Source organism: Sinohyriopsis cumingii, chromosome 1 (genome assembly GCF_028554795.1).
Source record: "Sinohyriopsis cumingii isolate HCF-2022 chromosome 1, ASM2855479v2, whole genome shotgun sequence".
Lineage (NCBI taxonomy): Eukaryota > Metazoa > Mollusca > Bivalvia > Unionida > Unionidae > Sinohyriopsis > Sinohyriopsis cumingii.
Window position 1 is genome coordinate 48,344,290 of NC_142961.1, and position 17,049 is coordinate 48,361,338.

Consider the following 17,049-nt stretch of genomic DNA (forward strand, 5'->3'; position numbering starts at 1 on the left):
AATGATAATGAATTAATATTACAATGTCGTTTCACTTATTAAAAAACTGCCAACAACTTCCACAGCGTGTTTTGTTATTTATTACTCACGGCGATTGGCGGTGAAAGTCAACTTCCGGATGAGAATTTGAATACTAAAGGAGGTTTAAACTTAAGTAAGTAAGCAAAACATTACAATATTAAAATTTCAAACTAGAATAAAATAACGTTTTTTGAATGTTTTTATGAATTTAAAACTAAAAAATGAATGAAATAAGAAACAAATTATCAAAGCTAAATAATACCAGTCTGTCTTAGTGTACAAGTACATGATCATTGTTCCCCGCAAATTTTTCAGTTTCTGCTAAAAAAAACCAACAACCCCAACATATCGACCGTATCTGGCGACAGCGATGCACGTTTCCTGTTTACAACGTGTCCTGCCCTCGAAAAAGCACTTTCAGATGGAACTGACGTCGCAGGAATACAGAGATATTTTTGCCCAAGGGCAGCCAGCCTGGGATATCGTGTTGTATTATCTCGCCAATACTGAAGAATGTGACCATTAACATGAAGTGGCGTCTCCGACAGATATGTTGCCAATTCTTCTACCGATGCAGCATTGTCGTCTGCGGCACACAGAGAAGCTAGATCATCGAAAATATTATTTTCGGCGACATTTTCCATTCTCGGTCTCTTCGGTTCCGGTTCATCCGTTTCGTCAGTGATTACGGCAACAGTGGTTAGTGACCCAGGTAGTTGATCCGTGATTACTACTGCCATCAACTCCAGTCTGACAGCAGCGTATGTCTCCTGTCGTGGTGCTTCCTCAAAAAATTCCAGAAGTTTATAACGCGGATCGACGACTGCGGCCTTAGCTGCATTGAGCACCCTGTATCCGTTAGGATAATAGCGGGTTTGAAGTTCAATGTTGATGGCTTTCCGACATTCTTTAATTGCAGCATCATCATCTCGTTTCGAATCAGGAATATTTTTCATTATTATATACCAGTGCTCATACACAGGCGAGATCGACGGGTACTTTTGTCCAGATGACACGACGGTAACCTGCTTGAAAGGCTTTAGTATAGGCATGAGAGCTTCATCCAATGACCAGTTTTCGTCCCTCATTTCTAAAGTAGAAGCGATGCTGCGGACTGTTACCTGTGGGTCAGGCAGAACTGCACCGATCGCCCACCGTAATTTCCCGAGGCGTTCCAACATATCCAGAGTCGAATTCCACCTTGTGGAACAATCTATGATAATTTCCGAAACTGCAGCGGTGTCATTATTTTGTAGCGCTTTCTGTTTTTCACGCAAAGCCTGAGCAGAAACTGTATTGCGTTTAAAATGTTCATCTATTCTCCTGGCAGCACCAAGCATTCTGGCTATGGCTTTCACTTTTAAATCAGCACTAATTGCCAGCTGCAACGTATGAGCGAAGCAACGTTGATCTGGCCAGTCATCCAACAAGTCCATGGCTACATTCATATTTGATCCGTTGTCATGGACTGTTGCAGCTATTTTATTCACCGAAATGTTCCACTCATTGGCACAGTCACTCAGACGAACACTGATGTTTTGCCCAGTGTGTCGTTCCGGAGTCTCCCTTGTCTGCAGAATGGCTGATTCCAGTTCCCACTCAGGATTTACCCAGTGAGCAGTCACGCTTATATAGGTAATGTTCTGCAACGATGTCCACAAATCCGTTGTAAATGTTACATAATAAGCCTTTTCGAATTCCACCAACATTTTTCGAACGCCTTCATCATACCGTTTCTTTATCAATGCAGTTGTCGTTGTTCTTGATTTGATTTCGTAGTCTGGCTCAAAAAATTAATTAGGCTTTTAAAACCGTCTCCTTCCACAATACTTATCGGCCGCCCATCTTGTGCAATGAAGGCCTCAATTCTCCGATCAATTTCTAAGGCCCTGGCCTTTGATAATTTTGGTTTCTCAGACCATGAACGAAGCAATGGTCGAAGTACTACTTGTGCTGCCGTTATTATCGACATCAATGCCGTGTGTTCTAACGAGATGGTTTCGCAAAGTACTTGTGTTTCCACCTTTTGCAAAAAGCACCAGTTCAGACAATTTGCAAAGTGCACTATTCTCGTTCAGTCGTTCAGCATGCGCGCACACTTTAGAAACTTTGCCCATTATTCTTTGTAAAGTAATTATTTAAATAGAAAATAATATGACTCCCTATAATAAATGTTTTGTTAGACATACAGGCAGCGCTTCTAGAATGGCAATAGCAAACAGAGCTACAGCGATTGCGTGGTGGTCACGTGGTGTCACTGGTATGTACCATTACATCTGGGACTGTTGTTGTTGTTTTTGTAGGGTTTAACACCGTTTTTCAGCCCAATATAGGCTATACATGGCGGCCGGTATAGCTGGTGGAGGAGGAACCCTGGAAACCCCGGGAAGAACCACCGACCCACAAGAAGCTACTGGCAAGCTTTCTCACATACCCACGTTAGCTGAGTCTGAGACTCGAAACCACGCAAACAGAGGTGAGATGGCAGTGATCCGGAACGGTGAGCGCTTTAGACAACTCGAACACTCGGACCCCCTTATGTGAGTCTGACCATTTCATTGGGGTAGTGGGGCATAATATTTTAATGGGGGCTTTGCAGGTAAAACGGCAGTAATAAACTCCTGTCTAGTATGGGCGGTAAGGCTTTATGAACACAAATCAACTCTGCAAACACGAGCGTGTGCTTATTATTGTCTCTCAATCAATCTTTTTTGTGGCTAAACTCATCCTGAAAAGTATAGGTCAAGTATTTTAACAAGATTACGATAGCGAATAATAACAAAGAGAAATAAGATGAATATTCAATTCACCGAGTCGAATGTTACATACGGGTGGTGCTCGTATGTCGACCGGCATGGTATACACAGGAATGACGTATGTCCATTTGTTGTTTGCCGTATGTGAAAATAATTTTATGCCCAACCCCTTTTTTGTCTTTGCTTTTGCTGGCGTGTTTCACAAAGGAAAACTCGATCAACCAGGAATTCTGAAATGTATTTTTGCTTGACTTTGTTTGCGTTGCTAATAGATATAATTACCTCCTAAGTCGCCTTCAAAAATGAATCACCCTTGAACAATATTCCGACAACGGAAATAGTCATGCTTTTCGTTTTATATGTGGAGCAAATTCCTACTTCAAAGAACGTTGCCGCTGTTCACAAACCCGTCAATAATATTTAATATAGATGGCTTTAACACTCTCGTTCAAGGCAATTATATGTAATAACCTTTGTTCTGCTACACGCATATAGCGTCCCTTTGATTTAATTATATTGGATTGTTCCACTTCGTGATCTTTACCTATGCAAATTAGCACAATGGGCTCACCTACTGAAGTCAATTAAGTAGTATGTGACATGGTAGTTTATACCTGACCACTTGCCTTTTAATTGCCGTTATTTAAATAGTCCAAAGGATAGTTTTACATCAGTTCCAGTCATTACTGTTTACCGTTTATACATGCTACATGTAACGGGCGTATAATGAAGTGTTGTATTCTTCAGTTTTCGGAAGATTACTGAATATTGTGTTTTTCGAAACACGATAGTGTCAGGGGGTCTAGAGTACCAAATCGTGATTTTACCATGCAGTGGCATACTAAAGGTAAAATGCGCCCGAGGTCAGTGGCGTACATGGCGCCCAGAGCGACAATGATGGCCCAGTATAGCCATAATACGAGGCCTGTAGGGTCTAAGTCGGGGAAGGGTTCTTTGGAGGGGGCTTGTGTCTCAAAGCCCCCAGTTAGAAGGTTTGGGGATCGCTGTGAGGTGTCAGCGATCTTTCTGCAATTTAATGCCACAACGCTTTTCCTGGCAGCTATATTCTATCATTCACACAAGACAACTGTCTATTTATAAGTCCATTCAAGTTGTGTACTCCCCTTGTCGCGATCATGTAGGAACAGCTTTCATATTTGAACAACCTAATTTTTTAATGAAATTCACAGACCCAAAGTACAGAAATATCTGCTTGATCCGCCAAGTTATATTTAGGGTTAACATATCAGAACCTCGGCTAGCGAAAATGGCAGAAACCATCAATTTTAACAAAATTGATTTATGGAATGTTTGTTTACAAATATATATATATATATATATATATATATATATATATATATATATATATATATATATATATATATATATATATATATATATATACAAACACACACAGCAACTTAAACACATATTGTTCTCCAATAATAATAGTACAAAGATGTGAAGAACTTTTCACAAATTTAAGTAACCTTTTACAGCGCATCCATCAGTCATTTTTGTTTTTATTAATAAAACACAAAGCAAATAAAGTTAGCTCGAGAACACGATCCTTCATCAATAATCGCTGTATCGTTTTGAAGTTTGTAGTTGTTGATCACTACCGAACGCATTACACAGCTGGCGATATACACACTATTCAAAACCAAATCACAACTGACCAAAATTCAAATGTTGATATTAAAGAAATCGGTGTGATTTGAAATTAACGACATCCGCAGGCGTTTACAAAAATATAATGCCCATAATTTAACTACTAGTGGTCGTCGGATGGGTTCGAAGACAGACGTCTATTTTTACTGATTTGTAGCCAGGCGATAGTATTGATCGATGATCCCTTTTACTCCCTGTGATGCGAAAGAGGATTAGCGGGGTGTTAAGGATCACCGATGGATAGATTAGCAGTTTGTGAATGAAGCACACGCTGACATCAGAAACGAGTTCGCAAATTCTTCTTATACGGTGCGTTATGTAATATGCTGAAAGGTCGGGATTCAAGAGTAAGAAATTTACGACACAATTTGGGTCATTTTCGAAAAAAGTATCAGCTGTTTTGGAGCTCCAAGATCTCTGGCGCCCGCTAATGTTAGCATTGACACGTTGTGTTATGGCAGTTATGCCAACATCCTGACTGAAAATAAATTTAAGCATTTCATCAGCGCTTTCGAGGTTCTCTCAGGAAACATTAGTTTTTCGTCAAGCCAGATGGGCACTTCATTTAGAATACAGGATGGGCCCGATCTGAAATAAGAGGGGGCACGAGTGTCGGGCTATCGGATATTTGGAGCACTGAATTTAGATAAACTCCTGTTGAATTTGTATTTTCTCAGCTCTTACCATATTGGTGCTCATGATGATCGATATCAGCTAGTCCCTTAAAATAGACTTTCCACTTTTTTATACTGATGGTTGTGCCAATTAGTATACAAAAATGTCACCAGCCTACATGCAGTGTAAAATGCAGTTCTTGTTGGACACATGGTTCATGAATCTATTCGTTGTTTTTGTGAACAATATAAATAAAACAAGTGGAGACTAAACTGAAATAAACATTATTCGTATATTACTTATAGGAATACCAAAAAGCCAGTTCAGTGATGATGTTCAAAAATGTCATAGTATCTGTACCATAATATACTGATATACCGTACTATACTGATAAACTATACTATACTGATGTACCATAATATACTGATATACCATAATATACTGATGTACCATAATATACTGATGTACCATAATATACTGATGTACCATTAAATCTGCACATCCCCTGCCATTCCATCTTAGCTAACCAAAATTTTCTATGTGTTAACCCTATCTATACCTTGTCGGATCGATCACGTGTTTAAATACTTTATCATATGACAGGACATATAACACAATTAATTTTACTATATGTTCTCTACATTTGTTTCTCAATACTGACCTTTCCACTGTGTGATAATCAATACAAATCATGTTAATATAAAATCCCTTCAAAGATGACTTCACGGTGAAGTTCTTGCCAAGCGTTGACCTGCATTTATTTTTGAGAGGCTACCCTGTCAACAGAGCAGCATGTAAACAGAACACAGATTTCACTTCCGGATCATCACCAAGGCCTTATTACTCACTGTGCATTGTCGCCGAAATACACACGGAACACCACACCCTGAGCTCATATTATCAAGAATAAACAATTACCTTTACATCCCTACAAAAAATCATAAATATAACTTTTCTATCACCACCAAAATGAGAGAGGAAAAAAAAGTTATAAAAATAGACTAGAACTACATTTAGGTACTGAACTGGAAGTACTAATTGTGACCTGTTCCATATCGACATCAATTGGATTGAATGAGTTCTCTCCCTTTGTGTAATACCCGCTTACCTATAAAGTGTAACAGCGGTGCATTGTTACTTTGTTACTTTGTACCTCGGTCGAAAATAATGGAGGAAATTGAAGTTTAACCTAGAAAGTCCGCTGGCGTACCAGAGAGAAGCCATTACATGTATATTTAAGGGAAAGGGTGTAGTTATACAAACACTGACCGGCAGTGGAAGAATCGCTTATTTACCAGTCCATTCCAGTTTTGTGTTCCCCTTGTATCGATCATGTACGAACAGTATTAAATTTGAACAACTTGATTTTGATTGGAGACGATGGCTTGCCGCCGCATCCAGTGAAATTTACGGACCAGAAGCAGTGAATTATCTGATTGATCCATCAAGGTGTAGATAGGGTTGCCCCATCGGAACCTTGGCTAGCGAAGATCTAGCCATTGAAACTGATGGCTGCAAAATAGCTATTTTTGTAACTTCCATCATAAATGATTAAATAACAGTATGCATAAACTGTATATATTGCTTATGGCTAAACATATATATTTTTTTAAAATTCTAACTGATTTGAAAATTCCATACAAATTTGCAGCTTATTATGTATATATTGTCTAGAACACTGTTAAGACTTGATTGAACTTTAGTTATAGTTTCCTTTTGTGGATCTTTGAAGAAACAAAAGTTATATCATTGGAAATCCAAGAGTAAACTGATACATAAACTGGCATGAATTCCTGGTCAGCAAAGAAATAGAAATATTCTGCCAGTGTTTTACAGTTGTGAAACCCCTGACAACTTTAATGACACTGACATATTCTTTTTCTTTTGTCTGAATAAAAGTTGATCCAGTTGCGTTTGGGTCAACCACATTGAAACACGTTGAATAATTCCAGTTAACTTTGTCCGAGAAATCCTCAATAGAACATCCGCAATCGTTTCATATTGCGTTCTTTATTTTCGCAAGCTGCTTTGGGCTAATTCCAAACACAAGAAGAATATTATTTGAAAATGTTACAGGTTTAAAATTAATTTGCTACCAGTTTTCTATATATCGTAATTCCGATTAAGCTATTTCGCAATTACGTCAATTATGTATAAGCCACCCATAACACACCACCATGAGAGAATCATATATAGGCCAACCAAATATCATGCACCAAAACTCTGTGCTGTTTATGTTTTTGTCTTTAAATTAAAGCGGAGACAATATGTGTGAAAGGTTTGATGCAGTATAGTCCCCCCCCCCCCCCGTCTCCTACGTATACAATACTGTCAAATATCTATTATGACAGTGTCTTCTAACCGATAGGTGTCAGTTTCATCAAATATATTCTATAAATTCATACCGAGTCCCAATCCTGCGGTCTAGAGCAAAGGAGAGAGAGAGAGAGAGAGAGAGAGAGAGAACCCTACAAAGTTTAGAAGGGTCCATTTGCAAAAATAAAGCTTCCTACGAGAAAATAAAAATATAAGGTCAAAAACGCCAAACCGAATCCTCTAACCGACCGAGATTTCTCTAATTGGGTTAGCTCATTTTGTTATTTTATTTTTGACGTTTGTGTTTCAAATTTGTATGCGTGTTCGTTTACTTACCCGGACATCTAATTTTTGCTGTCACCCTCCCTGTCACTGTCTCTCAGCTGAACATTTTATCAAGACCTACACGATATCGCGACCGAGTATCATGTAAATTTATCGTGATAAATCCGTGTGGAGGTAGACTGTGCTTTTGAAAAGAAGTTTTTGAACTTAATCATATCCATATCCCCTGAACACCAAGTTTGATGAATATTTCACAGAGTATGTGTATCAACTCCATTAAACACAACTAAAATATTGCAGGTATCTCTGATTACTTTATGTATTTGTGTATACCGCTGAGTAACATATATAATATCGGTGTTTTTGTGTCTGCCTCGGGAAAATATCCGAGCTGGATTTGATTGTTTTTCTATCATCACATCATCGTATACTGCGAGATTGTTAAAACTACTATCAAGATCATCTTCCAGCAGCGCATCGTTGATGTCGGTGATAAAATCAACAATATCATTGCCGTCCTCTTCCAGCAATTTTGGATTTTCATTAAAATCTTTAAGCACATCGTATCATCTCTGATCATCTACAGATCGTGCCACAAAATATCATTTATCCCATTTCAACCATATCATCATCAGACTAAGCAACAACTGCGACTTACCAGACCCATATGGACCTATGATAATTGCTCTGATACAATTTGGTAGCGCTCCATGATGCTTAAAAGATCAACCAAAACCTAAAGAATATCCAATAAATGTGATTGATCAAATGTGCCACGTTCATGATGTAGCGTAATAGAATAAAGATTTACAACAACGACATATTGCAGATGTAAAGTTGATTCACTCGGTAAATTCCATAAAAAAAATAAATCTCTCAAAAAACATGCTAGCGTATTAGTAAAATCTGCGATTAAAGGTAAACTAGTGTTAGGGGCCGGTAATTAATCAACTGATTATTATGATAATAATGGAATCGATTTATTATAGCCCAAGAGGATATTGGAGGGGTAGAGCAGCGATTAGTAAACTCGTTGATTCAGCACGTTCTGTTGCTGCAAATTGGCTAGCACGATAGGCAATATGCCAAATTTTATTTACCACCACCTAAAAAATTCAGTACGCATATTTTTATGTCAGCACTCCCAATGAAGTTCATCAAGCAGATATTTTGTTTTTACCACACGATACCGTTAAGACTGGTAGACGTCAATCACGCACATACAATTACGCGTTGACTGTTGTTGACGGTGCAATTAGATATAAAGAAGCAGAATCACTATCAACTAAAACAGCAACGGAAGTTGCATATGCTTTTGAACGAATTTATGAACGAGGACACTTGCGATGGCCACAATTGCTACAGGTAGATCCTGGCAAGGAATTTCTCGATGCATTATTATCTCTGATGAAAAAACATAACGTCAAAATCAGACGAAGACACACCGCAATTCATCGTCATCAGGCAATCGTTGAATTATTTAATCGAACACTTGCTGTGCGGTTATTTGGATATCAGCATGCGAAGGAAATATCCCTAAAAAAAGTTCAGAAACACATGAGATCACGTGAATGAGTTGCAAGACTACAAAGTGTGATAGCTGCGTTAAAAAATAAAACTACTTGTGCAACTGTCGTGAAAACCATTAATGCGATCAAAAAAACCAGCAACAACATATACCAATACAACGACATGATTCTTTCTCAAAACAACCAGAACTAGGTAATGTCACTATAAGATATTTATATGAACCTGGTGAACTTGAAGGTGGTATAAAAGATCAACTGATCCTATTTGGAGTGTGACGACACATACACTATCCTTTGTGGTAAGATCCACGGGTAGAAACGTAATTTACAGACTAGATTCAACTGCTCCTCAGCGTGGATTTGTACGTGAACAATTACAAGTAATTCCTGAGGATACACAATTACCACCGCGTTCACGTTTGTGAACTGAAGCCCCGACGTCAATTACACTCAAGACAGGTCAGCATCACATTTTCGCGTGTGAGACCAAGACTACGATTAATTCTATCCATGGTAAACTGTCTCGTGTTATTATTTGAATATTGCCACAACATTACCGTGTTACAGCTTGCACAATGATTATTCTGTCGTTGTTTCAGTGTCCTGATAAATTTAGCATCGAGGTCAAAGTCACGTTTATTTTTTTGTCATGTTATTTATAACTATTTGATTCTTATTACATCGTCGCCATTGATAGCAGTTTGATTATTATTTTCTATGAAGTCTACGATAACCCTTTGCAGCTGAGATTGTTATAGCATATCATAGAGTCCATGGAGTTTTGTCCATCGTTAACGCGCTCCAACAAAAGGTGGTGGATAACCATGATCACCACACATGATAACAACAGTATTTGTAGTCAACAACCAATCAATAAATATTTTTAATGTCTCCAGCGACACTGTACATATTTCATCCCAGATAATAATCTTTGGAATACATTTTTAACCCATTCTTTCAGGAGTCCATATATCTTCCGTCCATCGAAAGAAGCTGTCATAAGTATGAGATTTGGCTGCTCGTTCGTTAATTTCTCTGGCGAGTCAATGTGTGGGTGTCAAAACAACCATACCGCAATTCCCTGAACAACTGTTCCTGAATAATTCAATCTCACCCATTGTTTTTCCAGAACTTCCGGGTCCATTGAGATATATTGTTTTATGTTTGGTCACAGGATCATATACAGATGGTGCTGATGACAGTTTTGACATCTGTTTATTTTTGTAATATATTTCCTTAGATTCATCGTCTGTAGATTCAGAATAACTAAGTATCTTTTCTTGTTTTATTCTTCATTCGCCCCATGATGCATCAGCGGCTATATGTAGTTGTTCAAGCAATCCTGTATTTTTTGTGGATATAAAATGAATCTGTGGCGACTCTAACAGCGGTATCAGGAAATCTGTTTATCATCGATAATACATTTATCGAAACGTAAGCGAGCATTGAAGATCTTAAATGAGTAAACTATGGTGAGTCACCATCAGTAACTCAGAATTGTACCTAATTTAGTTCCGTCCGATAAGTTAACATTACTCCGACTTATAAATGTGTTTGTCTCCGTTGTATCAGCAATGATAAAATCGAGTTCAGCATCGTCTATATTTAATGTTGTACAGTGTCGTTTATAATCATACAATCCTCCTTGCGAAAATTTATCAATTATTTTTCTGCCAAGATCTTTTGTGATTTTAGTCTGAAAATCTCAGTTATATCAGGATTTTCATCATCAGAATATTTCTTTGGTTGCGGTAACCAAGCTTGTTTCTGCGGACGATATGATACAATTGCTTCCCTTACAACCAACGATATTAATATTTTTACATCAAGCATATAACATAATAAAAGTATTGGAGCCCAGCCGCGTTTGCTAAAATGTTTATCAAACACAACAGCGACAATCTGGTGAAGGTTTTTCGATGCAAGTTTGAATAACTCAATGCATGAAAATCCAGTTAAGTCAAAATCTGGTAAGGGTCAGTTTATCGCAGCTCTGGTCATCTCTTGTGTTGGATGTCAAAATCTCTTAAAATATGCAGAACACTCTCCCATTCTAAGAAAGCTTCCGGGATAACATACAACCATATCAACTGAGATAACGTTGCTATAATCGTAGTTAGCATTCCATAATCCACCGTGTCCATATTTGACACATCTTCAAGAAATTTCGATCTTGTCGGTTTCCATGAATTTTTCTCCTGAGCAAAATAATCAGCAACTGATGGAACAGTAAAACAATTATTGAGTATTTGCTCAGCATCATCGGTATACTTCGATGCAAGATTTTTCATTTTCTCGTGGAAAGATTCTGTGCGATAAATATCTCCATTAGGTTCTACAAACTGATCATAGTTCATAAATTCAGAACTTTGAAACAACCACACAGATACAGGGTCATTCTTTAAAATGTTGAGAAAATCAAACATATCACCGTAATAGAAATTAACAGTTCGATTTCGTGAACATATTGTTGTAGCTGAAGTCCACGCGTGTGCGTTTGATCAATAATCACTATCGAAGCTCCATTTTATATATATATATATTGTTGTTGTTGTTGGTATAGGGTTTAACGCCATTTTTCAGCACAAGATAGGCTATACATGGCGGCCAGTTTTAATGGTGGAGGAAGAACTCGGGAAAACCCCAGAAAGAACCACCGACCCACGAGAAGCTACCGGCAAGCTTTCTCACATATCCACATTGGCCGAGCCCGAGACTCGAACCCACGCAGACAGAGGTGAGATGGCAGTGATCCGTGACGGAGAGCGCTTTAGACCACTCGGCCACTCGGGGCCCCTATATATATATATATATATATATATATATATATATATATATATATATATATATATATATATATATATATATATATTTCGATTCGTACAAAATCTCTCCAGTTCATGTCTTCACTCTTATCGGAAATTTTAATTTCTTTTCCAGTTCAGCACCATCTTTGATCGTTGCTTCGGTATCTTTAACTGTTTCTGCCCACTCATTTATTTTTTACCTCGTAAATCCGTTAAAACGTTTCCACGTATCGCGTTTCTGAAATGTTTTGTAACTCGTTCAGCCTTGACAGTTTCATCGGTTTGAGATCATCAACGCTAGGTCTGTCATTCAGCAGATATATCGCATAAACAACTGCAGACACAGAATACGCTCATTCATAATAAGGAATGTAAATATCAGTCAAAATGCCTGGTTAGGAATTTTTATTTAACTTTACAATATCACCAGTGTGATGTAATCGAACAGGGTCACGTTTGCCACGGATAATCCAAGTATCGTCTACTTCCGCAATAAACTTTATTCTAAAAAATACATTTGATTGTCGAGATAATTAATAATCGTCGCTGTTCGTTGGTCATTCATTATAGCATCAACAACACCTTCGGTGTCGCGCATGATTCTGAATGTTGACCGCACATGAACCGCGCCGTCGTCGCAAAGTTCTTTCACGGCGCCACGAATACTTTTAATCAGAATGTTATTCGTTGGATCAACCAAAGCTCACCTCGGCAAGTCAGGGGATATTATTTGGTCAAGATCGAATCTAGCTTTAGAGGGTTTAATTGCAGATAATCTCTCAAACTACTCCATATTACAATTAAGGCAAATATATATTCAAACCTGATTAATCGTCATTATCTTTTATTTGATTCAGTATATATAGCCATTATAAGTTCAAGATATGTAAAACTTTACTTGGAGGTCAAATCAGTACATTTCATTTATTTGAAGATACAGCGAAATTTCTTTAGCTGTTATTTTCTGATATCATGTCATAAAGCCCAAATTTTATGAACGTTGTATCTTCATGTTACTTGCATATTTAACATCTACATAATCTGACTACAAATGGACAAATGTGCTCTCTTTTGTAGTTGTCGAGCTATTGTAATACACCCAGGGTTTTTGATATTTGTATTTGCGTCTCCGTTTATAGCTTTGCTAGATTTTAGCGATTATTTGTTGAATATGGTTAGTTGGTATAGGAAGATATTTTTTAAACCAAGTATCATGTACAGCACTTACGTGATTTGAATTAGTTGTGCTTACCAGCATTCTACATTATATCATTTACGAACTTGAAATATTCATCCCAAAACATTTCCCTTATCTGGCTATATGCTTAAATTAAATGTTATTGAATAATTCATTTTTTATATGACGAAGACCTTTTATTAGAATTTGATTGTAGTTATAATGAGAATCACCTAGCAGCCCAGTGTAATGAAACACTACTACTACTACTACTACTACTATTGTAGATAACACATTGTATATTGAATTTGTGATATTTGCCTTGTATCCTCACTATGAATTTTTCTCATCGAGCCTAGAGAAATCGGCTCACATAACCAGGAGTGTATTATATGACTGAATTTTTTATAATTGTTGTCAAAATAGATGAAGCGTAGTAACTATATGCAACGATATGTTTTACTACCTGTCTTGTACACAAATATATAACAGAGATCCTTCCTACACTGGACGTTAGTCAGGTAGATAATATTATTTATTAGCTTCTGTGTTGTAGATATACATGAAAGCAAATTTATTACACTCTTTGCGTCAGTAATTTAACAGCATTGGGAAAAACCAGGAGCTTGAAGTCTGGTGACGTGAGCTTCGCCCAACTTGCAAAAAAAAAAAAAAACAACAAAACATTTTGGACAAGGAGTGCGCTATGTAACGATCTGTTTACTCAGCAGCGAAATGATGCGTCAGTTCACTTTGAACAATATCCATTTTTGGAGCAAGTGAGGACCATTATATGCCACCGGTTCTGTGTAAGCAGTCACCCAAACGTAGGGTAAGCAATATCGCCCCTGCGGACATCCAGAGTTCTCACTCGTCTTTACGGGCAAGAGACGCTTATCTTTATAAATTCTTAAGTTTACCACTTTATGCATTTTTAAAGTCTGTTCCATAGATAATGCAGTACAATAATTTAGCGTTTGAAGGTAAAGGAGATTTTGTTATTCAAACGTCTCTTTCAAAGAAAATGTGTTATTGTTATTCTAAGGAGTGAAATGTAAAACACAGCTTTATAGACTTTTTCAGCTTTTATGACAAATTTAGATATTGTTTGTATTATTGGATTTAACGTTTGGATTACGTTGGAAGCTTCATACTCAATAATAATTAATTTTAATATAAAATACTTTCAAAAGTTACAAACCACGATGTTTCGGAATTTAAGACCGAACGTTTAAAATTTTGTATTTTCTACAAAACGATTTCAGCATTGTTTAGATATATTGGCTAATTACTAACTTTTAAAGTATATTTTGGCAACATTTGGCTAGTTGAATATTTGATAATTTACATCAAATTTTAAAATTCTATAATTGTATGAGTAGGCATGCCCTGTTCAAGTATAATAATTTTATGCATAATTTTATATCTATAATGTATAATATCGTGTGCGTAATTTTATTTTATAGAATGCTGTTCAGTTTAATAAAGCAAGATCACACTTGCGGACATTCAGGGTTCTGTCTCTTCATTACAGCTAATGGGTGTAGAGGATGCGCTGTATCCTCCATACATATTGACTTTGTAAATGTGGTAAATTTTATGTTGCTTTTATACGCTGATGATTCTATTCTTGTCGCAAATAATGATGCCGATTTGCAATATACCACTGATATGTTTAGAACATGTTGCGATAACTGGATACTTACAATCAACATATAGAAAAGAAAAATTATCATATTTGGTTATAAAAAAAGAAAGATACGCATGCCATGATTGAATGTTTCAGTAGATTGCATTAAAAGCATTTTTTTTTTTAAATTCTCGCAATCCAAATAAGTATTATTTCAATAAAGAGTGTGCATTTTATGTGGGAATTGTAAAATCTCTTGCATTCAATAAAGCATTTCATCTTATATTCAAAGTCAGCAAATTTAGACTCAGTAACATTAGAACAAATGTGTTGAACCAGCAAATTCCTTTCTGCTGACAACGCTATCTGTTTAAAGTTCGTGTGATTCACGAAAAAAGCTGTTGCAGCAGATTTACATGTAATGACGCACACATACCCAGAGAACAGACAGTAGAAAGTTTGTGAATCCTTGAGTTCTGGGTAAAGCTGAAGTGTACAGTCAGTAATTATAAGATGAGCAGGCATCAAAACGTATGACCTTATTTGGTGTTGAGGGCGCCTCAGGCATCAAAACGTATGGCCTTATTTGGTGTTGAGGGCGCCTCAGGCATCAAAACGTATGACCTTATTTGGTGTTGAGGGCGCCTCAGGCATCAAAACGTATGACCTTATTTGGTGTTGAGGGCGCCTCAGGCATCAAAACGTATGACCTTATTTGGTGTTGAGGGCGCCTCAGGCATCAAAACGTATGACCTTATTTGGTGTTGAGGACGCCTAACAAATCGCGAATAAGCGAGATGCGGCTGTGTGTAAATTAGTTCATTCGCCAGAACTTACCGCACGTCTTTCATGCATGTAAGCAACTGTTTGTATTTGTAAAATTTTATTTGTAAGGGAAAATTATTTTTTGTGTGTAAATGTTTTAAAATGTTAAGCTGATTTTTGTTGGTAGCACTTTGCAACACTTTTGTATTATATTAATATTCTTTTACTATTCTTTATTATAATGCATTGGAAAGTTGAATTGTATAAATAATTTATATACTTTTTTCATTGTGCTATTAATTATTGTAAAAGACGAGTTCACTACCAACTTCGTGTACAGTAATAATTAATTTAGAAATAAAATATTCTTTAAGCAAACAAGTATAATATTTTGGTATTTTAGGTAAAATTCAGGAAAATACAGTTTTACAAAATGATTAATTTGCTAGCCTGAAATATTGAATATTTACATACTTTGGCTATATTTTATTTATTCCATATTGAATTATTTACAGTATAGATTAGAAAACAGAAATTCTAGAACTGTATGAAGTTGGTAAGCTTGAAGGAATATTTTAATTTTCTATGCGTTTCTTATATGGAAAATGTTAAGTTTTGTAGATTTAGTTATATATCCAGAATGTAATTTTATATATCAGTTATTTCAATAAAACTAATTTGTCCACCAGAACTCCAGCCACGTCTTTCTTGCAATCGATTGAATACCTAGAGTTCAGCCATCCCCAGTGATGTAGATCTACCCCTTTAGGAGTGACAGCCCTTTTAAGGGAGCATAAACTCCCTCACTCTAACCACGGGTGAAAAACAAAAGAGAGTAGTGACAAGATATTTCTGAAAAAGTTATGAAATCTCATTATAACACATACAAATTTTAGATAAGCAATTTTGATATATTTGATTTAGATAAATATACGTATTTAGGCCTTATATTCCACACGAATTGAAAGTTCTCTAACGACCCGAATAATATAGTATTCATAGCTAAGAAAGATATGTATTTACTTTCTAAAACGCATCCACAAGTTAGACTTGACTTTGGATTGTCAGCTAAAAATATTTGATCAAACCATTGTACCGATTTTAACATATGCTTGCGAAATTTTGGGGATTTTCGAGATCTGAAATAGTCGAAAACCCATCTTTTGTTTCCTTAGCAGTATATTGAATATCAAAAATGCGCCCTCTATATATGGTATACGTCGAACTTGGTCGTTTCTGCTTAATTATAAACATCGCAAGTCGCATAATAAACTATTGATCTGGATAGCTAACTTGAATACGTCATCTAAAGGTCTTAATGACAGGTTATTTAAGCCTAGTTTGAATTTAGAAAAGATCTATATATATATATATATATATATATATATATATATATATATATATATATAAGTTTAAAACTGCAAATCACAGGTTTCCTTTATGATCAACAGATAACCAAACAACAAAACATATCATA

At 36.5% G+C, this 17,049-nt stretch overlaps 1 protein-coding gene across 1 annotated transcript; it reads right to left on the reverse strand.

Moving 5' to 3' along the window:
* Positions 1-332: 332 nt before the first annotated feature.
* On the reverse strand, positions 333-1,730 carry LOC149806825 (E3 SUMO-protein ligase ZBED1-like). Its single transcript, XM_089973115.1, has one exon. The coding sequence runs from the start codon at positions 1,728-1,730 to the stop codon at positions 333-335; it is 1,398 nt and encodes a 465-aa protein (XP_089829241.1).
* Positions 1,731-17,049: the final 15,319 nt, after the last annotated feature.

Bases quoted from the DNA above. Each gene is read 5' to 3' on its own strand.
- LOC149806825 (XM_089973115.1), bottom strand. From the start codon at position 1,730: ATGTTGGTGGAATTCGAAAAGGCTTATTATGTAACATTTACAACGGAT.